General features: G+C 48.5%; 1 protein-coding gene across 1 annotated transcript; it reads right to left on the reverse strand.

Annotated features, from left to right (window-relative positions):
• Window positions 1–49: 49 nt before the first annotated feature.
• On the reverse strand, window positions 50–23811 carry LOC118899026 (NADPH oxidase 5-like). Its single transcript, XM_036859938.1, is given in 13 exon segments — window positions 50–179; window positions 1908–2007; window positions 2644–2728; window positions 3006–3130; window positions 3525–3569; window positions 7257–7399; window positions 10708–10796; window positions 12401–12633; window positions 13743–13921; window positions 14084–14336; window positions 15865–15929; window positions 22806–22911; window positions 23185–23811. Coding segments are annotated over 13 exon segments (2115 nt in total). The 3' UTR covers window positions 50–114.
• Between the last annotated feature and the right edge of the window lie 242 nt (window positions 23812–24053).

A 24053-nucleotide genomic window follows, 5' to 3' on the forward strand; every position in this document is an offset into this window, starting at 1 on the left:
AACTGTACCAACAGCGCTAACTAGTACTAACTACACTAACTATGCTAATAAACTATTAACTATACCAACAATACTCACTATGCCAACAGCGCTAACTAGTACTAACTACACTAACTATGCTAATAAACTATTAACTATACCAGCTGTGCTAACTATACCAACAATACTGACTATGCTAACTGTAGAGAGAAAAATGAGACAAATAAAAAAGAGTAGAGAAAAGAGAAAAAAAAAATCAACAAAATGGCAAAAACAAGCTAACTGTAGGTCCAAGGCCGTCAGGTCACCAAAAGCAGCTTCCTGGGCTCTAAGGACCAAAAACCTGGGCCCAGCTTTCTCTTTTATAGGGCTTTGTGAAGTACATCACAGTGGTGCACTATGAGGTCAGAGCAAGAAATGGACCCATCACAGCTGGGGATAAACCACAGTGGTTTTCTCACTTTTTGAGTTCAAGGCCCCTTTACACTTAGGAAAAAGGATCCCAAAGAAATTTTTCTTTACGTGTGTTATTAGATATTGGTATTCACTTTGTTATAAATTAAAATCTATAGGATACTTCAGTGGCCTTTTTATTTCTAGTTTGAAAATGTGTAATAATTTTAAAGACCTCATAATGTCTACACTTGAAATATTCAATTCCTTTTCCTTAAATTCTGGTCTCAAAATAATGTTACAACTTAACTGACTTCATGATACTATACAAAATGTTCTGTTGCGTAAGACACGATAAGGTACATTATGAAAGTCTGTGAAGCTGAGAGAAGATTTCCCAGGAAGGTAGGTCATGAGCAGATTTCTCATCAGGAGCCTCGGAGGCCAGATGGCATGGCTCAATGTACTTGAAGTGTTGAAGGAAAGAAACCGTCAACCAAGAATCCTAGACCTAGCAAAACTTTCCTTCGAAAATGAGGGAGAAATGAAGACATTCCCAGTTAATCAAGAGTCGAGAGAGTTCTTAACCACCAGACCTGCCTGCCACAGGGAGTTCTTCAGGTTGGAGTCAAGGACCCTAGGCAGTAACTCAAAGCCTTATGAAGAAATAAAGACCTCTGGTAAAAGTAGATAGACGGGCGATGAGAAAAGCTAGTACTATTGTAACTTTGGTTTGTAGCTCCACTTTTTGTTCTCTGTTTGATTTAAGAGACTAATATATAATAAAACACACACACATACAAATCAAAAAAAAAAAAAATGTACCTTCCCGGGCCCTACTCCCAGATAATCTGACTTGGAAGGTCTGGAATGAGGTCTGGTAATCTAACTTTTTTTTTTTTTTTTTTTTTTTTATTAATTTATTTATTTTTGGCTGTGTTGGGTCTTCGTTTCTGTGCGAGGGCTTTCTCCAGTTGCGGCAAGTGGGGGGGGTCACTCTTCGTCGCGGTGCGCGGGCCTCTCACTATCGCGGCCCCTCTTGTTGCGGAGCACAGGCTCCAGATGCGCAGGCTCAGTAGCTGTGGCTCACGGGCCTAGTCGCTCCGCGGCATGTGGGATCCTCCCAGACCAGGGCTTGAACCCGTGTCCCCTGCATTGGCAGGCGGATTCTCAACCACTGCGCCACCAGGGAAGCCCATGGTAATCTAACTTTTTAAGTGCTCATTTTGAATAAAAAGAAATGTCATAAAAAAGAGAAATGGGGTGGGGGAGGCTATACATTTTTATAAAATGTGAATAAGAGAAAATATCAGAAGGAAATCCTTTAAAATGCCTGGATACCTAGATGGGATTATGAATTTTTTTTCTCTTCTCTCTTCTAAGTTTCACAAAATTTTACATTTTGTTGGGGGAGAAAAGCAGCCCCCTCTCCCCCACATTTTTGATAGAAATAGAATAATCTAAACACTTTCTTAAAGAGCCCCTGAACCCCGCGGCCGCACCTCCATCCTCCTCAGGCCCCGCCCCTCTCCTACCCTCCTGAGTCTCCTCGGCCTGGTCCATCTCCAGTCTGGTCAGCAGGCTCACAAACCACTCGAAAGACCGCTAGCCTCGGTTTACCCAGATGAAGTCCACCTATGGAGAAGGGCCCAGTTCAGAGGGGGGCCTACCTCATTCACTCATATCTGTGATCCCCAGGGCCCTGGTGTAACCACCCTGCTGTTAGCAGGGCACACATTATCGCCCCCATTTAAGGGATGGGGAGACCGAGGCTCGCAGAGGTGAGGAACGTTGCCCAGGCCACAGAGCAGCATGGGATCAGAACTCGGGGTCCTGACAACCAGGGCAGGATTTTCTCTAATAATCTATTGTTTACAGCAAGCAGTATTCTGAGATCTTAAGTTTAGGACAGCCAGAAAAACATTACTTCATTATTTTTTTTTTAGAAACACTTTGAAGTGGCCTACACAGAATAATAAATTTTGAAACGGCAAACGTTTTCGTTTTTAAAACCACCATCAGGTCATGGCTAGCAAGCATCATGGCTGTAACTGAATCCCGGCTGCCTGACTTTCAGACTCCGTGTTCTTTAACGAGATGCCCGCCTTTAGGGCCCAGAATGTCTCTCTGGGGGAGCCCTGAACACAGAGACCAGCGGATCCAAGCTGGGGAGAGGTCATCTATCCTTCCCCTGCCTCTGCACAGGGGGCACCTAGCTCTGGTGTCTGGGGAGCTCCCCAGTCCTTCCTGCAGGAGGCGGTGCTCACTCACCTTGAGGAGCTTCCTGTCAGCATCCGGCACACCCTCCCTCCCCGAGTGCTGGCAGTTGGGGCAGATGTGCGTTCTCTTCTGGTGCCTGAGGGGAGAAGAGAGGAGGGGCTTTTGAGTTTGGGGTGAGTATGAGATTTCTCAGGACCCCAGAGAACAGTGCAGGGCACAGGGAGGGAGGTGGGGTGGCAGGGCCCACCCCATGAGGAGGGGGAGGGATGAGACCCAAAAAAGAGCAGGAGAGGAAAGAGGGAAAAGGGGAGAGGGAGACAGGTGACAGGAGGGAGAAGGCAGGGCGGGGAGGGGAGGCCGTCTCTCAGGACTCTGACCCGGGATGCAGGCAGGGCCACAGCCTGTCCACCCACCTGTACAAGATGCTCTGCAGGATAGAAGCAAAGGGGGTGATGCCGACGCCCGCCCCGATGAGCACGGCATGCTCGGAGGCGAAGATCCTGCGGTTGGGGGTCCCGGAAGGGCCATCGATGTAGCACTGCATGCAGGAGGGGTTAGAGGAAAGAGAGGGTCGGTGGGTGAGGGAGAAGCAGACCCCGACGCTTCAGGACCTCCCTTTATATGCAGGCAGTCATCTCCTGGGTTGGAACCCAGGAGTAAGTGGCTCCCACTCAGAGCACATTCTACACGCTGTGCTCTGAGCCCGAGTCTGGGAGAGCCCTAGTATGTTCGCGTGCAGAGCTGGTGAGAGCAGGGCCCAGCCAGCACGCCCCGTGTGCCCTGTGAGGGCAGGGGTTTGGTTCCATTATCTGGAGACCTGGGAGTCAGACCGTGGGGACTGTGGAACCCGGGTACCAAGAGCCACAGCAAGCCCTCCCCGTGGGCAGAGGCTTCGATTCCTCTGCTTGGGGCCACCCCCTTGAGCCTCTCACCTTGATGTTACAGAACCGGTGGTTCTCAGAGGACACCTCGGAGACCTGCAGGGAGTAGAGCAGAGAAGGTGGGTCTCTGGGAGTGGGCGGGCCAGGCATTTCTCAGAGGCTTCCCCGCCCTTGCCAGTCGGAGCAACCTTACCAAAAGGGAATTGCCTTTTCTGCCCCAACCATTCCAGGGAGCATGGGGCACTTTTCACGGAGAACATCAGTGGTGTGCCGGTACACGGACTCTTCAGAAAAAGAAAGCACCACCACCAGCAACGACGAACTCCTGATTGTCAGTGTCTAGATTTCCGGTGTAAACACTGCCATCATGGCTCCCACCAATGACCGTGCTTAACAACTGGCTCTCAAAATTCCTGAAAATGTAACAATCGCTCTAGAGGTCCAACACAAGTCAGCTTCAGGGTGTGATGGGAGAAGACTCTCCCCAGCCGCCTCTTGGGCTCAGCCGCTCCCGATAGCTTTCATGTTTCTAGACACAGCCCCGGCCTTGAACGTTCTTTCCCTGTGCCTAGAGCACGCTCTCCTCTTGCGCAGCTGGCAAATTCCTGTGCATCCTTCAGGGTGCGGCTCACTTGGAGCGGCTGCCCCTCCTGGAAGCTTTGCCCGGCTGCTCCAGGCAGAAAAGCCACGCATGGGCCTGGCTCAGAGTTCGCCCCTGCCCTTGGGACCCTGCTCTGGGCTTGCTGACAGGGAGCTGCCTGAGGGCAGGGAGCAGGTCTCCTCTGCTCTGCCTAACTCCTCCAGCCCCGAGGACAGGCAGACCAGATTCCCTGAGTTCAAAGTGCTTCCTTCCTGAAGATGAAGGAAACAGAGCCCCCCCCCCCCCACCGAAAGGGCTGCAGGGGCCTGTGATCGTTTCTCTCTGGTGAGGAGTGACCTTCACGACCATCCAGGCAAATCCCTTATTTCACAGAGAGAAGCCGCACCCGAGAGTGTGGAAATGACTCGCCCAAGTTCCCATAGAGCTCGGGGTGGAGCCCGGGTCTCCAGCTGCCCCTCCTGCACTCACCGCGTCACACCACGTTGCTTCTTTGGGGGCAACTGAATTCTGTGTCCTCCACAGTGCTGGATGTGAACTACTTGTGAGGATTATTTTAGGAAGTACACTGTGAGAGGGATACTTCTCTTACAATTTTTTAAAATCCTTCTGATTGCAAGGAGAAAGCCTTACATCATGGTTATTAGATCTTTAACATCTCTCTAACACTTACTAATCCCTCCTCCTTTTTTTCTTTTAACAAGCTGAGAAAGAAAGAGATGGAGAGCATGACAGAGAGAGAGGGAACAAGCAGTGGCTGCAGCTCAGGCTCCGAGCCTCACTTAGCAGGCAGCAACATCTGGCAAGAATTTAATTACATTGTTTTTGCTTTCAGAGTTACCTTCTGTTTATGGCACGTGATAACTGGTTCTTCATTAAACATGGCAATCTAAAGAGTCCTTTTAAAATACGATTAAGTTGACAGTAATGTTGGGATGTAAGGAGAGAGATTCAGTAGGAAGTATTACCTGTGGGAAGTAAATATGGCAAAAGTTATGAAGGTGCCATGCAGGTGACTGGCTACAGAAACACCACATGGCGTGTGGTCCTTCCTGAGTGTGGCCTGCCCTTGAGGCCTTCTCTTCCAAGTTCCAAGGACCCACCCACCGTTCCTGGGAAGAAAAATCATTGGCTCTCCAGGCTCCAGCCCCAGCTTCCTCAGCCTTACCCGGCCCAGGTCCTCGGCTGCAGCTTCCCACTGTGCCTGAACCCCGTCCTTTGTCCCCACGTACACCAGGCCTTCATCCCCCTGCTGTGGAGTTCCCTTGGGCCTGTGGGACATCAGCTCCACAGAGACATCCTTGTTGGAGGCCATTGCGCCCTGTGCCGAGGCTCCAGTGTGGATGGGCTGGGGCTGCAAACCCTGTTTGGTTTCCAAAAAAACAGTGCTTTATGATTTAAACCACAAGATCAGTACGTGTTCGTTTTTTTTAAAGATTCAGAAACTACAGAACTTTAAAGAATAATGTCAAAAAGTACCCTGAATTGGAAGACACAACTTCCCTAAACATTTTCTCTGTCCTTCCAGACCTTTTTCACACACACACACTCTTTTACATAAATGGAACGTACTGCTTTGTAACTTGCCTTTTCCACTTACTACATCTTGACCAGCTTTACGTGCTAATGCATATACATTCACATAGTCTTTTTTAGGCAACTTACTATTCTATTAGAAGGGAGGTTAGTAATTTATTTAACTGCTTCCCTACTGTTGGGCATTTTGGTTATCCTCTTTTTCTCATTCTTGTTAACAACTACGGTATATTATATAAATTAGCTCTTTCCCTTTACCCTAACTTATTTTCTTCATAGCATTTATTACCACGTGACACATTTTATATCTATTTGTGCATTTACTGTCTATCTCCCCCTCCAGAAGGGAAGCAGTGCCAATGGCTATTTTGCTTATTGACATATCTCTAGCATCTAAAACAGTACCTGGAAAACAGTAGATCCTATGCTCAATAAATATTTGCTAAATGAATAAACAAGGTGGTTAATGCACTTCTTGTGTACGTGTCCAATTAGCTTTTTAGGCTAAATCCCTAAAAATGGCATTGCTGGGCCATTGGGTATAGATATTAAAATGCTGACACATATAGCCAGACTGCCCACCAGAAAGATTGTGCCAATTTATTCTTTGGCAGCGGTGCTTAAGACCCCAAGGAAACACCACTTTTAGTGTATCTACCCACCAATCTCAGGGTGCCAAGACTCACCCAGTTTTGAAAATCAGCTTTCTGCTTTGGGAGATTTCCCCTGATTAATAGGAGAGAACACTCCGCTTGTTTCTACCTACCTCTCCATTTCCCAGAGCTTTGCTCTTGGCACTGTTCAAGAAGGTCCCTCTGGTCTGACCAGGCAGGATTCCACATGACATGATTCTTCCTTTGACCTTCAACAGGGTTCCCACATATTAACCAGTCTCCCGGCTTAGTGGTACAGCCTACTAAGTGTTCAGGCACCCTCAGCCTCCTACATCTATCCCTGCTTCCTCAGGTGCTGCTCTGATCTCTCTGTATTCCTCCCAAACCTCCCAGAACCTGTATTCACTCCAGGCGCTGGCGGATTGTCAATTTTGTGCAGTTCATCAGGGCTTAAAAGAGAACAATGCTGATGGTGATGGTGATGATGATGGTGAGAGTGATGGTGACGGTGATGATGATGGTGACGTGATGATGCTAATGATGGTGGCGGTGATGATGGTGATGGTGATAATGAATGATCCCTCTGGACCATGTTGCTCAGTTCACTCAGTACTTGACATGCATTCATTCCATTGGTCCGTAAAAGAATCACGTGTAAAAGGAAAGCCAACGGTGGGAAGCACGTCCAGTTCGTAGATGAACAACTTGAGGCTCAGCAAGGCTAAAAGATGTGGCCAAGGCCATACAGTTAGAAAGCGTTAGAGCAGAGAGGTGGGGGTGGGTTTTTCTCATCTCGATTTCCCCCTCTTTGCATTGTCCCCTCCTTTCTAACGGAGCACATTGGAGCGGGGAGGGTCTGGAGTGGTCAGGCTTCGAGGAGGCTCTTGGACCACACCGTCTGGAGTTGCCTCGCCCTGTGCGCCACCGTCCAGCCGGTGTACACGACAGCTGCTCAGTGGTTGCCAACTAAGAAGGCAACTTGGTCCCCATGGGTTTGTCACCATGGTGGAGCCTTACTTCCCTGCAGTTACTTACCTGCGGCTTCCTCTGACTCCTTCTCATCTTCAAACTCCTCGAGAGCCTCTCGGAACCACAGCCCACTGGGTCTGATTTCTTGAAGGACTCATACAGCCTGTTTGTCCACTGGCCCTGGGACTGGATGTGTAGCCAGATGGTGTCTGAGCAAGAGACAGGGAGGGAGGAAAGGGTTCAGCACTGTTCTCCAGCAGGGACAGGCCCGTCTCACTTGGAGGGATTGGGACTGGGCGTCCGCCCCTTAAGTCCTCCTTTGAATGTCCTTCCTCAGGCCCAAACTAGCAGTCACAGTCATGGGACTTGGAGAGCCGAGCTCTCTGTGCAGACCTGGCAATCTTGCTCGGTGAGGTCAACCTAAGGGTTCAGTCTCCTTTGCCAAGGCAGGGGTCAGAGTGGCCCTGAGCACACTGGGAGCTCCCTAGGGGTGGGGGCCAGGCCTCCTCCATCAAGCCAGGGTCTCACCAAGGTGGGGACCCTCTCCCTCCCACATTCAACCGGGTGTCTGTCAACGGCTCTGCACACAGTAGGTGCTCAATCAATGGTGGGAACAACAGCTTGCATTGCCCCCAGTGTCTGGGATGCAGGGGGTGCTTACTAAGGTTCCCTGTTGAGTGGATGACTGATGGACAAGCCTGGGGGGGCTACCCCTCTATTGAGGGGTACCAGAAAGAACCCACATGAGAGTAAGGAGGCCCCTAGGAGATCTCCTGGTCTGGGGTTCTCATCCTTTTTCTTTTATTTTAAACCACGGACTCTTTTGGCAGTCCTATGAAGGAAATGGATAGACTCCTTCTCAGAGTAAGGTTTTTAAATACATTGAATAACATATGTAGAAATTACAGATGAAACCAATGATAATGAGACAGTTATCAAAATATATTTTTTAAAATTTTGATTTAAGAATACATGTGCATTTTTGTTAATACATGAAATAACGAGATGCAGCAGGAGTCACATGGCCACTGGAAACATGAATTAGCAATAAGCATGAATGATATCCCAAAGTATGGACAGCAAGCGTAACGTGATATGAAGAAGAATCCATGGTTTTCATTTCGAAAAAGGCACAGGGATTGGTAATGCTACTATGGTTTGTTACCTGCATTCATACCTGAAGAAAAGGCTAAATTTTAGTTAGCGGTTAGTAAAAACAAAGATGTCACATTTTTTTGCCCACCTAAGTTCCTAAATAAACTGGTTGGACCCTGTGTTTACAGAGAGGTGAGGCACGCTCTCACAGCTTTGTGAGGAGGGGACTGAAAAGTCAGGTGCTTGGATCCCTACTCCCATGCGCCTACCTGGCGCTTTCTCACCCTTCAGGGTACAAAGAGGCAGGAGGGCTGGGCTATGCCCTGTGGCACAGATGCTCCCTGAACTACCTCACACAGTGACTCATATGGAGAAGGCCTCTTACATGTCAGCTGAATTCAATCAGCCGCACTTGCCAGCCTGAGTCCCACTCCTAATCCTGTAAGCCAGCTCTGCAAACAAAGTTGGAGGATTTACCAGCCCCCGTATGGACTCACTCAGCTCACTGTAGAGGACTCGGGCCCAAGAGATGGGCAGATTCCAAGCTGAGACCCTGAAGAAACCCCTTCAAGAATTAGTCAAATAAATAACATATCCATAAAATAAACATGGTCATTATAATCATATTAGTATTGATACACTGGAATAGTATGCAGCCACAAAAAGGAAAAGTTCTTCTTTTAAAAGAACTGACATGCAAAGATTTTCATGACACACTATTCACGGAGAAAAAGTGGGCTTTAAAACAGTGTGAACAGTGATCCCTTGCATGCAGAATTATCTCTGCTTCTGATTATCCATGGAGATGTACTGAGATCTGGAAGGCAATGGTTTTATTTTTTTTTCTTTTTAAAATTTTATTGGAGTATAGTTGCTTTACAATGTTGTGTTAGTTTCTACTGTACAGCAAAGTGAATCACTATACGTATACATATATCCCCTCTTTTTTGGATTTCCTTCCCATTTAGGTCACCACAGAGCATTGAGTAGAGTTCCCTGTGCTATACAGTAGGTTCTCATTATGGAATGTATTTTATACATAGTATCAAGAGTGTATATATATCAATCCCAATCTCCCAATTCATCCCATCGCCCCTTTCCCCCTTGGGACAATGGATTTCTTTGGGTGGAATTACTTGAGGGATTTTAATTTTCTTCGGGACATGTTTCTATACTGTCTGAATTTTCTGGAAGCATCTCTGTTCTTTACAAAACAGCAAAGGAGAGAAAAATAGGAAGAAAATAACCCACCCTCTCTAACCCACACCCTCACCCCATTGTACATCCAGGCCACCACTCACATGATTCCAGGGCAGGTGTTGTGCAGCTTCGGGTGGGGAACCCTGGACCTGGGTCTGCGCCCTGAGCTGAGGGAGCTGGGCCAGGGGGTGGGAGGCATCCTGAGTGAAGCTACAGCTTTTAGTGGGGGTGGGTCAGAGAACCCTGGCAACCAGAAGCCTTTACTCCTCATGAAGCTGAGCAAGGGTCTCGCTGTAACAGGCCACGCAAGGCCTCCTCTGTCAGAAGCACCGCTTGAGGTGGGAAGGCCAATGCCCGGCCAGGAGGTCAGAGGTCCAGCTTGTGGCCCGACCAACAGCTCAGGACCAGAAGGCAGGCCCACGCATGGTTGCGAGTCAGAGGACAGCTGGGCAAAGGGAGGGTCAGCTGAGCGGTCCTATGGGTGCTGGGTATCCAGAGGGAATAGGGGTGGTCCAGGGATGGGGGAGAAGGGTGCGAGGGCTTCTGCTGCCTTGGCTCCCCACAGGGCTCATGGCCACATGGAGTGCGGAAGCCTGGCTTCCTGTCACAGCCCCCTGGGAAACGTCCTGGTCCCCTCTCCTCTGAGCCGCTGTTCCTCTGCTTAAGACCCCTGCGGGCTCCCAACCGCCTGCGCCATCCTGCGTTCCACTCTGCGTTCGAAGTCTTTCCAGTCCCACCCTGGTTCCCGTCGACTTTGCCAGCCACTGTTGTCTGCCTTCAGTCCCTTCTCTGACCCTCTCTCCCGTCCCCCCTGCCCCTACTTCCTTCCTCCCTACTCCACCTAACCCTCAGCCCAAACTACATCAGACCCTTCTACGTTTCCACGTTTTCATGCTTCTCCCTCCGCCTCCACCCCCTCGTCCTTCCCTACCTAGGAAACTCCTACGAACCCTTCAAAGTTCAGCTGAAATGCCACCCTGCCCACTTCCCCCACCAGGCCAGGCCCTCCCCTGTGACCCTCACGGCAGCCGGTACAGCCCCAAACACCCCATTCAGTCAGCATCTGCACGTCTGCCTCTGTGTTCCAGAGGGAGCTTTGGGAGGTTGACTTTGTGTGTCTGGTCTTGTTCACCTCTGTGTTCCTGGTTCCCAGCCTTGCTTGGCACACGGCAAGGACTCAGTAATACCTGCTGAGTGACCGGTGGGGCTGGCGCAGGCCTACCTTTCTGCTCAGGAGCGCTGCTGATGGTGAAGGGGTGCCACTCGTGGTGCGCGATGGTGGGGATGTTCAGATACAAGTGAGTGAGTGACCTGGGGAGAGAAGAAAGAGACCAGGGTCATCTGTGCAGGCCCAGAGCTGCCAGGGGCCCCAGTGCCAGAGGATGGAGGCTGGGCCGTCTTTCTCCACCATAAGCCAGGCCGGCCCCGGACATGAGACTCTTCTGTGCCTGTGAGTGGGGTCTCACCCCTGCAGCACCTCTGTGAACCAGGAGGTGGCAGTGATCAGAGAAGGGAAGTCAGGCTGTGTCTGAAGTGGGGCTCATGGTGTGATCCCACTTCTTGTGGTATAAATACTGCTTCTCAGTGGCCCTCCACCTCTGTGAAGCCCCTGACTGCTCCAGCCCCTTTCTTGGAACTTCTGTGGCACTTGGGTGGTATTCCGACCGTGAACGGGCATCTCTCCAGGATACAACAGCCTCCCGGATAGTAGCTTCAGTTTATTGAGCACTTACTTGGTGCCAGAGCTGTGTGGAGCTCTTCTAGTGCTATCTCTGGTCCTCACAGAGACTCTCTGAGATGCGTGTCATTCTTTCTCCACTTTACGCAGGAGAGGCTGAGGCTCAGAGAGGTTAAATGACTTGCTCAAGGCCACCAGCTAAGAAACCACGGGATTTGAATCCAACCACTCTGTCTGATGCCAGGGTCTAGACAGAAACCTCGGCCTCTTAGTCAGCTTCCGTGTCCTCACTCTCAAGCTGTCCAGAGTCAAACCCACCCAGAACTGCCTTCCCTTTCTCCAAAAATGGCCCCAGTTACTCAGGCACCTGCAAGACAGCCTAGACGCCTTCCCCACCTCAACCGCAAATGCAGCCAGTTACCTCTTGAGTCTTTCTGTGACATGCCCCCTCCCCACCCAGTTCAAGGTCAAGGATCTCGTGAGCTCTCATCTACATGTGTGCGACAGCCTCCCCAGTGGTCCCCTCCAAGCCATCTTCTACAGAGCGACTAAAGAAATGCAGCTGGAGTATAAAGCAGCTCAGTACCACCGCCCGCCCGCCCGCCCCCACTCTGCTCAAGGGTTCCCTGTGGCCTGCAGAGTGAGGCCACTCACCCTTAGGCCCTGCCCACCCCTCCAGCTTCTCCCAGGCACCTTGGCTCCAGCTGTGCCAAATTACCTGTAGCCCCCCAAGCACAGTATGCCCTTTCATAACTCTGTGCCTTTGCCCATGCTGTTCCTTATCCAAGCAAACCCTTCCCTATCTTGTCTATCCAACAAACTCCTATTCATCTTTCAAAACCCTGAAAAGGCAGCTCCCCTCTCATTCTGAAGCTTCTCTGATCTCTCAAAGACAAAGAGTTTTAACACCTCCTGGGATTCTTCTTCTCTTACCAGCACAGCCCTGCATTGTAACGGAAGGGCTGACTCTCCTATTAGCCTGTGTGCCCGTGGAGAGTGGGACAGTGCCTGAGCCTTCTCTGCATCTCTGTCACCTAGCACAGGGCCTGCCACCTTGTAGACACTAATATATACTTACTGAAGGTATTCTGTGCACACTGGCCTTTAGTGGTACCCTGCCTACCTGTCATTCCCCTTCCAGAAGTGTCACTCCCGGAGGGCTGGATCGAGTCTTGCACTTTGCTTATCTTCTCCACTGTGATGGGGCTCCCCATTTCCTTGGGGGCGGGGGTCTAACAGAGTACTCAGCTGCTGCACCCCACCACCTGTGACTCCCCTTGGCTCCTCAGGCCCCCTTTGCACCTTGGAAGGGAGGAGATTGACTTCCACGATGCACAGGGCCTCCATGCGGGATGCGGCCAGGCCGACGGCCTTCTCCAGGAAGAACAAGGTGCCAGGGACCAGCAGCCACTTCCAGAAGTTGGGCCCGTGCAGACATGGGAGGTAGGACAGGTGGGTCCAATAGAACACCTGTGGGGGTGGGGAGTAAGTTGCCAGAGTCAAGGCCTGGGGGTGGAACAGAGCCAAGGTTCATGGCCATCCTTAAAGCCAGGACTGTGCCCAGAGCCTTGGCCACACACACCCTCTCCTGGGAACAGGCTTGGGTAGGAGGTTGGGGGTGGGAAGCTTCGTTGCCTCTCTGTTCTGGGGGCTTGGCCCAGAAAGTCTGTAAGGGAAGATTCTTGGTGCTAGTGGCAAACATCTGGAACATCTGCCTGGGGGTGTTCTGGGCAGAGTGAACTGCCCCCTCCGATGGGCTCATGAGCATCAATGTCCCAGCCCACGGACCCTTTCTCAGGGGGAAGGAAGGAAAGACAGCAATGGTGTTCTGGGAGTGGAGGAGAAAGCAAAGCCCTGAGTTTTAATGCCTGCTCTGCTACTAGCTGTGGGACCTCGGCCTGGTAAGTTACTTTTCTGAGAGTCAGATTCCTCATGGGTCAAATGAGGATGCTGATTCTGACTTCAAAGGATCATTGCTGGCCCCAAGTAGGTGCCGTGTATATATATATATATATATATATGTCTATTTCTGATGTGACCAGATCAGTCCAAGGGACAGTTCTGGTCTCCCAACCAAATCCTCTGTGACCTCTTGTATCTCGAGGAGGCTAGAGAGAGGAAAGCAAAGCTAGACCTAATACTTTTGGACTGACCATGTGCCAGGTGTGTGTAGTTATTGGCTTCACATGTATTATCTCACTTACTTCCTAAAATATTAATAACTTCAAAGGTAGAGAATTATAGCTCTGTTTTACAGATGAGGACAGTGAGTGACCCGCAAGTAGTGGGGTGGGGATTAGGATCCCGAAAGCCTGTGTTCCTTCCCCTCCCTGTGCCCAGTTTAATCCAATTAGAGCAAGGGGATAAGCCAGCAAAAAAGCCAGGAGAATCTTCTAGAGCAGAACATTTTCACTCAGCAGACATAAACTACAGCCCAATGGCAGAACCCCAAATCACATGTCCATAGTATGTAGACCGTCTGGAGCTTCCTGGGCTCTGGAGTAATTTAGAGGGAACACAGTCTGAAATGAAGTTGGGAGCCCAGCATGGGACAGGCAAAGGGGCAAGGGCTGGGGCACCTCAAAGTGGCCGCTCCTGCGGACACAGGAGCTGGAGCAGGCGGACATGAGAAGCAGCAGTAGCAGCAGGGCCACACCGGCCAGGGAGGCCAAGCCGCGGACCTAGCCAATGCCAGGCCTCGTGGTGAGCAGCAGTTCCCAAAACTGGAAGGGGCTGGCCTTGGACTGAGCCCGGAGTGCTGGAGACGAGCACAAGACAAGCTCTGCCCACTGCACTTTCCCTTTGGGGTTCCCACCCCTCCCCCTTCTCTGCCCATCGGGCCGGCAGGACACACAGGGGCAGGATAACCGAGTTGTTTGGGGAAAGCCCAGGTCCCCACCCCCAGCCCCAGGCTACTCACCGAAGTTCACCACATGGGCCACGGTGTGGACGAGGGAGAGCCCGACCACCACGTAGCCCATAAGCTGGTGGAACTGGAGGTTGTGGTGCAGCGGCAGGACCTGAGCCAGCCACGTGGCCCGCAGCCACGTGAGGCAGCGCCTAAGCATCAGCACCTGGCCGGGCAAAGCGGTAGCGAGCCCCACCTGGCTCGCTCTCCGCCCTGTCCTCTGCTCCCCAGCAGCTGTTCCCCTACCCTGAGCCTGTTGTGCTCCCTAAACGGGGCCCTGTCACCACCTCCCCTGCCCCCAAGCCTCCGCTGTTCCCCTAGGTCCAAAGCTGGGGGTCTGCAAAGTAGGATCTCCAGAATTGGTGAAGAAAAAATGTTACAGAATGTCTGCTGGTATCACTTTTATCTCAACACGTGGGAAGCACATAAGCTTTTACTAATGTTTAGTATCTGTGTAGACATGGTGCCCTCATTTAGTCATATGTCAGACTGGCACCATGTCACATGTGGTTCTCGAGATGTCCTGGGGGCAGTTGGGGCTTTTCAAGGGGTTTATGATGAAGGTCCCCTCACTTGCTCGTTTACTTCAATGTATTTATGCATGCCCTGATACGTGCATTTGCAGATTACATTAACTGCTTTTAACTTAAGTAAGCTAACCACCCCTCAGAAGGGACAAGTAGCTTAAAAAGATTCCCTACAGAGAAAATGCAGATTGCAAATAGTGTTAATAAGGCAAGAGCAAGTGATCACAAAAATGAGTCACGTGTGTGTGTGTGTGTGTGTGTGTGTGTGTGTGTGAAGTCCTGTGCTAAACAGACTCTGCCCTGCCAACTCCCCCCGTGACTTTGCTATATCCTCTTTAGATACCCCAGCCCATCAGGACCCCTTAGCTTACCTCTCTCTACCCTCCATAGAGTGACAGTTGTTTTTTGTTCTTGTTCTTGTTTTTGTTTTTCCAAGCCTTCCCAAGTCTGATTACGAGGGGAAAACACACACTCAACAGGAGGAAATGGGTTCCAAGAGTGTTGCCAGTTAAGCTGGTAACAACTTCTCTTGGTCTGAGTTTCTCCACGTGAGTTGGGCGCCTATCCCAGGCTGGTTGGAAATTAAACACGATCATGCACAAGTGCCCCAACCCAAGGCCTCCCAGATATGCTGGCTCCCAGCCCCAGGAGAGGCTCCCTGAGCCCAGTTCTCCGTCCTCCTGCCCTCCATACGGCACGTGGTTGCCTCCTTCACCCCAGAGCTGACAGCTGGGTCCCACTCTTCCTCTTGTATTCTTCCCCCTGCTCCTCCCACATCTTGAATACGACGTCCTGTGTCCCGTCTTTTCTCTGTCTCAGTCCTCACTCTGCGTTGCACCCTCTGCCCCAAGATGCACTTCAACATCCTCATCCACCATCCCCTTTGCTTGCTGCTTCTTTTTGAAGAGAACTTCTGCCACCGACTCTGTTTCATTGTCATCCGCAAGATGACTCCAAGGGCCCTCTCTGCTCGTCCTCTGCACTCCCCTCACCGGCTGCATCCCAGCCGCCCTCCCCCTTGGATGCCCAGCCCTTTATAACGGGTGTCACCATCATGGTTGTCACCAGCTTCTTTACCTTGTTCTACGCCAAGTACTTCCAACCCACAGAAAAGAAAGGTGCAATCTACAATCCCAGACTCGAGCAGAGGAGAGGGCAGGGTTGAGGGGCCAGCGCCCACGATGGGGACAGGGCAGGGTGCCAGCCACCTTGTCCCGGGGCTTGAAGGGGCACTCACACTGTCAGCCAGCCGTATTCACCCAGTACCTCCATCTGACCAGCGCCGTAGACAGGAAAGATGGCTATCTTGAGCTGCTCGAGCTGGGTAGGCCCTGTGCACGGCATAGACGAGTTATCGTATAGCCATCGTCTAATGTAAGTCTCACAACCACCCCAGGAGCTGGACCTTATCTTTACAGAAGGTAAATGAATCCCAGGGCAGCATGGCTGTCCTTGGTCTCTGAACTCACGCCCTTCTGTGCCTCACGGTGTCTGCTCAGCCTAGTTGGGGACACAAGCCATGCACACATGGAAAGACCACTGAGACCAAAGAGTCAAGGGTTGAGTGAGTGGATCAGATGGCAAATGCTACTGATACACAGGGAAGGCTGGAGCACACGGAGCCACTTCCTGGGACGGTGGGGATTGGGCGAGGTCTTGGAAGAGGGGTGAGACTCAAAGGGGAGGTGAAGGAAGTCACCCTAAGAAGGGAGTAGCATGAGACAAAGGTGGGAGGCTGGAGTTTGTGGGGCATGATGTGACTGCCCGGCTGGAGCAGAGCATCCTTGAATGGGTGCAACAGCGGGTAGGACTGGATACGCACTGAGGCCAGAATGTGAAGAATCTGGAATGCCCAGCTAGGGAATGGGGGCAGGGAGAGGGTACTGGAGCAGGGCATGATGAGATGAAAAGAGCATTTCAGGGAGGGGAGTCAGAGGACTGAAGGGACAGGGCAGAGACTGGCATCTAGGAGACCCATGAGGCCTGAGCGTCCACAGCTCTGTGCCTGCAATGGGACAGGTTTGTGAGATACTGATCCCGCCAGCTCTAGGGCAATTGGTACATCCAGGTGGGCACCTCTGTGCTCAAGAAGTTTCCTCCATTCTCCCAGAGGTGGCAAAAAAATGTTGTCATTTTCCCGGTGTGCCGTGATGGGGAGAAGACTGGCCAGCTCTGCCCCACACCCCTGCCACAATGCAGGCCAGAAACGGCGGGGCCTCATCTACCATGTTGGATTCATGAGCTGACAATCCTTTATCCTTAAAGGATTCTCTGTCCCTAAAGGATTCAGGCCATCCCAGCTTGTTCTCTATTGTTTCATATGCCACAATTAGCCCACTTTTCCTTTGGCTCAAGATCTCAGCCACTGTTAAAATGCAAATGGCCCTAGGAGGGACACCACATTTTATTTCACACATCACTGAACTTGAGTAGTGTGGTGGTGCAGGAGGGAAGGAGAGGTTCCGTAAGGGATGCCCACCTGAGAGAGCCCTGGCCCTTCTTCCTCAGAGTCACTGCCCCCCCCCCTTCCCCCACACAGGGGTAAGAAAGGAGAGAACGAGACATCAGAGTGGGAGGGAGAAGGAGGCACTGTGGAGGTTTTCGCTCTCTCCAAGACAGCGTGTTCCAGACAGTCCTCCCATTTCTGGGACACTCTCTTAAGGAAATCATCCAAAGGAAGGGGAAAACAAAACTATGTGCTCATGCATATTAATTGCGGCTTTACTTATGATAGTGGAGAATTGGGAATAAACAAAATGTCCGGTAGTAGGGGCATGGTTAGATAATTTACGGCAAACCACTGTACCATGCATTACGTAGCCATTAAATACTACTAGTACTGGTACTACTACTACTATTAAATTTATGGTGCAATTACTACTACTACTATTACTACTTCTGCTACTACTATGAAATTTATTGAGCAGTTACTACTGCTACCACTACTACCACCTCTACTACTATTAGTACGACTTCTACTACTGCTAAATTTACTGAGCAGTTATTAAGCTCCAGCCCTTGTTCTAAGTGCTGTACAGATGATCTCTCACCCAATCCTCACAACAATCCTATGAGGTAGGCACTTAGTAGTATCCATATTTTTCAGATGAGGAGATAGAAGCAAAGCAATGTGCCCAAGGTTCTATAGCTATTATGGGATAGAGTAAAAGACTCAACTCAAACAGCACAATTGAAGCTTAAGCTATAGAAATTAAAAATTATAAACCACAAATTCTTTAACTCAAACCTCGGTATACGATTAAAGTTGAAATCAGAGGCCGTGTGCTTCAGCTGCAATGAGAAACCTTGGAAGAAATTTGAGGTAACAGAGTTGTTGACTCAAGTGGCTTTGAGAAGGCAAAGCAGTGGGTTAGCTGTTACCCTTTGCTTACACAGATTAGGAAGAAGCAAACAGCAAATATTTATATACCAGTAACTAGAAACTTTAAATTAAATCTAAACTTTTCCCTTAGGCTGTCATCATAAAAGCAAGTTTCTTATGAATTAATCTACTTAAAAGCATTTAGAACAAAGTCAATGCTATATAAATATTTGCTTTAATCGTTATTTACAAGAAAGGGCAAGAAGCTTTACTACAACATTCTAGGGTTTAATTGTTCTCTTCCAAAGACTGTTGACTGGTGCTTTAAGGCTTTGGATGTTTCTTATAGTAAACTATATGTGTTTGAATGTTTTTTGTAGAAAACTGTGTCTGATTACTTGAACTTATAAACTATGTTTAGCATAGGAATTTGAATTTACTCATGGCAACCTTGTGATAATTAACCAGCCAAATAAGATCTAGTTCCAGTGAACTCAACAGTAGAAAAAAACCTCACCAATTCTCTTGAAGTTAGAAACATATCTAGAGGTATTCCTCCTTATATAAGATCTTCCGCAAGTAAAACATAACAAAACAAAATAATGACTAACAGATTAACTTTAAACATAGTACAAAACCTCAGTATTCCACAGAGATGTCCCATGAGGACTAGTAAATAACCCAGAGAAACATGTTATCATGCAATGCTTAGTAAAAAATGTAGGAGACAACACTTGCTGGGTGGGGAGGGGAGACTGCAGGGACTGGGGGGAGGATGTTTAAACATTCCAATTTAACGAACGCATAAAAGAAGGGACCATCAGCAAAAGAATTCATACATGCCAAGCTGTATAATCTTTATCTTAGACCACTTTCTAAACTTTTTGATTGCTACCTCATCAGGAAACATATTGAGCACACACCCCCCAATAAATATATATGTTTGTTCACATGTTCGTTTCTACTTACAGATTACGTCTGTTAAAAATCTATGCTTGAGTAAAAGGGACCATATTACTCTCTCACCTTGAACAACTAGAAATATAAGCAAGATATATAAAACAATGGTTTCCAGACATTGGTCAACAGGTCATGTAGGACTGTCATTACTGAGGGAGGAAACACTGATGTGAGCCTTACAATTGCCTGGTGTCAGCCTCACTGAATTGAGGAGATGGGAATTGGAGATCAGGGAGCCAGGACAGCTAGAACGTGCCAGGCACAAAACTAGAAAAAGGGCAACTGCAGAGAGGAAGAGAGACTGAAGGAAGAAGAGAAAGAGGAAGGGAGGATGAGGGCTCACTAGCTCTGGAAATCTGCATAAAGTTCCCCCTCAGTCTTTGGCTGCGTGTTAATCTGTACACATGTGAAAGAAAATTACCAGAAAACATGAGGCTTCACAGTACCTGGAGCTCAAACAGAGCTGGCAATAGTTTGTGTTCCACCATCAAGAGTGCAGAGACCTTCTAATATACAAGGCAGTAGGATGAGTCCTCAGAGGTGCAGCACCTTAGCCCTGGGGCTGAATTAGCCCCACAATAAAGGCTGCTCTGGACTCACCCTAACAGAAGTTAAAAGCAAGTCTTGCAAGTATCCAAATCATCCTAAACAATGTCACTGTGCACCAGAGCAAAGTACAGTACTATTTAAAGAAATACCACAAAATCCAGAACACAACATGCAATTCACAGTACCTGCCACCCAGTAAAAGATTATCAAGCATGTAAAGAAACAGGAACATATGATTCATAACTAGGAGAAAATTAGTAATTAGAAACAGACCCAGAAATGACAGAGATGATGGACTTAGACAAAGATGTTACAGCAAACATTATAAATGTGCTTGAGAGTGTAAAAACAAAACAAAGCAGCTATGATGAGAAGAGGAATGGAAGGCATAAAAGATACCCAAATGGAACTTCTAGAGAAGAACAACACAATAAGAGAAATGAAAACTACAATGGATAGGATTAATAGCTATTCTAGGTCCTTTGGTTTTTCCCTATAAATTTTAGAATAAGCTTCTTGATATCTATTTTTAAAAACCTGCTGGGACTTTTATTAGGATGGGAAGGATAGATAAGTTACTGCAGAAGAAAAGATGGGTGAACTTGAAGACATAGCAACAGAAACTATCTGAAATGAGGCACAGATTGAGAGGAAAAACCAACAACAACCATACTCACAATAACCTGTGAGATATCAAACAGTCTAAGATCTGTGTAATTGAAGTGACAGGAAGGAGAAGTGGAGACAGAAAAAAAATATGTAAAGAGAGAATGGCTGAAATTTATCCAGATTTGATGGTAACTATAAGCCCAGATGTCCAAGAAGTTTGATGAACTTCAAGTACAAGAAATATAAAAAAACTGTTTCTCAGAAATGTTTTGTAGTTTTTAGTATACAGATCTTGCCCACATTTTGCTAAATTTATCCTTAAGTATTTCATGGTTCTTAAAATTCTATTTAAAGGTTTTCAAATACTAATTATTTGTTGTTTGTAAATAGAAATAGAATTGACTTTTGCATATTGACCTTATAACCTGGACCTTGTTGAACTCACCATGAGACTGATCTAAATAAAGAGCTAGAACTATAAAACTTCCGGGAGAAAACATAAGAGTAAATACTCGTGACTTTAGGTGAGGCAAAGGTTTTAGTTAGGACACAAAAAGCATGAAGAATAAGAGAAAGAAATCTGATAAATTGGACATCATTAAAATTTCAAAATTTTGTTCTTCAAAAGACAGTTTAAGTAAATGAAAAGACAAACCACAGACTGGGAGAATATATTTATAAAATGTACACCTGGTAATGGACCTGTTTCCAGAATATATGAAGAACTCTTATAATTTAATAAAAAGAAGAAAACTATCTGGATTTAAAGAGCAGACAAAATATTTGAACAGACACTTTACAAAGAAGGCATACAAACAGCAAATAAGACCATGAAAATATCTTCAACATCATAATTAATTAGGGAACTGCAAATTAAGAGCATATTGAGATATCCCTATACACCCACTAGAATGGTTAAAATTAAAAAGACTGCCAACATCAAGTGTTGATGACTTGGTGCTTTGTGACCACCTAGAGGGATGGGATAGGGAGGGTGGGAGGGAGGCTCAAGAGGGAGGGAATATGGGGATATATGTATATGTATAGCTGATTCACTTTGTTATGCAGCAGAAACTAATACAACATTGTAAAGCAATTATACTCCAATAAAGACGTAAAGAAAAAAACGTTGATGAGGTTGTGGAGCAACTGGAACTCCACTGCTGATGGAAATACAAAGTGGTACAGTCATTTGGGAAAAATAATTCGACAGTTTATAAAACTTAGCACATACCATACTACCCAGCAATCCCAATTCTAAGTCTTTACCCAAGAGAAGAGGAAACATATGTCCACACAGAGACTTTCATAGTCAAAAATGGCTAAAAAGTGGAAATAACTCTAACATCCATCAGCAACTGAGTGGAAAAACAGATTTGGTATATCCAGAAAATGGAACACTTCTCAGCAACAAAAAGGAATTAAGTACTTACTGAAACATGCAACAGCATGGATAAATCTCAAAGGTATTATGTTTAGTAAAAGAAGTTAGAAAAGACTACATACATATTCTATGATTCCATTTTTATGAAATTCTAGAAAAGGAAAAACTATAGTGATCGAAAGCAGATCAGTGGTTGCCAGGAGCTGCAAGTGGAGAGAGGGTATTGATGCAAAGTGAGATGAGGGAGATTTTGGGGGTAATAGAAATGTCCCATGTTTTGATTATGGTGATGGTTATACAACTGGACACACTTGTCAAAATGCCATTGTATTTATTGGACACTTAAATTGATGAATTTTATTGTATGTAAATTATCCCTCAAAAAAACTTAAAAAAAAAAAGTGTGACTACAAATCATCTTAGAATCAGGTTAAAATGTACCTTCCCGGGCCCTACGTCACCCGTGTGTTCAGGGGCTTATTGAACCAGGGAACCAGTTGTTCTGATTAACTCCAGGCACTACATGGCTACACACTTGTCTAACTGGAAAATGCACAGCCCCAATTCTGTGCAGGGACGACGCAAAGCAGAGTGTGATACATCTTTCTGGAGCATCAAATTTATTAACTAGAATTGGAAGAACCAAGGAGTTCTTGGAACAAGAACTATCCCCCTCCCCCACCAACACGGAAGACAGAAGAGTAGGGGAGGGGAGACGTGCCCCGGGAATGACAGCCCAGTCTCTGAAGTTTCACCCAGGTGGGGGTTAAGGGGCAGACCTGCAGCCACGGCGGCCTCGCTTTCGGTCGCCCGGGCTGCTCCGGACCATCCATCCTCTGAGCTGGCCAGGGTCTTGGATACGATGCTTCTGAAGGCCGTGCAGAGAACACACTCATCTTCCACTGGACTGGGCCCCAGGGAGCGCGGCGGCCTGACCTTCCTGCCTCGGTCATCCATGGGGTTCACATGGGCTCACTTTATTATGACGCCTCATGCTGGGCAGCTTGCAACAAAGATGTTTCAAAATAAAGTTCCAGATTCTCCCAGCCACCCCTTGCTTTTTCTGGCTGTGGCCAGAGAGAGTGGATGAGGACACACTCTCAGGCTGCCCAGTGTGGGAGGACCTTCCAGTGTTGGACACACCCAGGGGGCAGCTGGTTCCCTCTGGGGCTCCAATCCTGCTGCTGCTGGAGGTGGATGTCCCAGTGCCACACTGGGGGGCTGGGCTGGGGGTGGCAGTCCTCGACTCCAGGCTGGGTGGGGGACAGGCAGACTCACCGGTCTTCTGCCCTGCCTGCTGGTCTTCCTGCAGCTGCACATTTTTTCTCTGGTAGAGCCACCTGGTTTGCAGGGAGGACACCACAGGGCTTGGAGAAGGCTCACGTTCACTGCCACAGAGGTTCCCGCAAGAGAAGGCCTTCAGAGTTATGATGGAGACCTCCACCTTGGGTTTCTTGGAGCTCACACTGCCTGTCCCAGTGTCCTGGATCTGGTCGCAAGTCAAGCCCGGAGTCCTCACCGTTGTCACCTCCCGGTCCTCTGCACAGGGTGGCTGGAGTGGCTCCTTCTGGCCCATGTTGACCCATGGATGCCTCATGAGGTCAGGTAAGGTGCCTCTGTCACTGGGGTTGAGGACAATCATTTTTTGTAATAGATCCCTTATCTCCAAAGACAGATAAGGTGGGATGGGGTATCGCCCTCGTAGCATTTGCTTCAGCAGCTCCTGGAAGTCTTTTCCCACAAAGGGCTGGGACCCAGTTACCATGGCGTAGAGCACTACTCCCAGGCTCCACACGTCCATCGCAGGGCCGCTGTGCCTCTGCCCCTGCAAGAGTTCCGGGGCAGCATAAGGGGCTGTGCCGCAGCGCATGTCCAGTTGGCCAGTGTCATCACACTTGCTGCTGAGGCCAAAGTCTGTAAGTTTGATATTCATGTGGGAATCAAAGAGGAGGTTCATTGGCTTCAGGTCCCGGTGCACGATGCCCCTCTGGTGGCAGTGCTGCAGGGCGGAGAGCAGCTGCCGGAACAGGCCTCGGGCCTCCAACTCTGTCATACGGCCATGGGTCTTCAAATAGCGGTACATGTTCCCCCCACTGAGGTACTCCATCACCACGAAAAATGTCTTCTCTGTGTCAATCACCCCCAGCAGTTTGACAATATTGGGGTGATCGAGAGCCTTCAGACCGTACACGTCCCGGAAAAGTGCCTGGGCACTTGAGAAGCTCTGATACCTTTTTTTAACGACCTTGAGAGCCACCTCTGTCCCGGTCAGAATGTGCCAGGCCAACTTCACTTTACCAAAGGTGCCTTCACCAATGGTGCGGAGGATCTCGAAGTCATCAATATGAATCTCCTCGTCAGCAGAGTTGGCTGTGAGGCCCGGCATCATGGTGATCTGCTAACTACACTGACTGACAGCACTACCTAGCAACACTAACTAACAATGCTAACTGTACCAACAGCGCTAACTAGTACTAACTACACTAACTATGCTAATAAACTATTAACTATACCAACAATACTCACTATGCCAACAGCGCTAACTAGTACTAACTACACTAACTATGCTAATAAACTATTAACTATACCAGCTGTGCTAACTATACCAACAATACTGACTATGCTAACTGT

Source organism: Balaenoptera musculus, chromosome 8 (assembly GCF_009873245.2).
Source record: "Balaenoptera musculus isolate JJ_BM4_2016_0621 chromosome 8, mBalMus1.pri.v3, whole genome shotgun sequence".
NCBI lineage: Eukaryota > Metazoa > Chordata > Mammalia > Artiodactyla > Balaenopteridae > Balaenoptera > Balaenoptera musculus.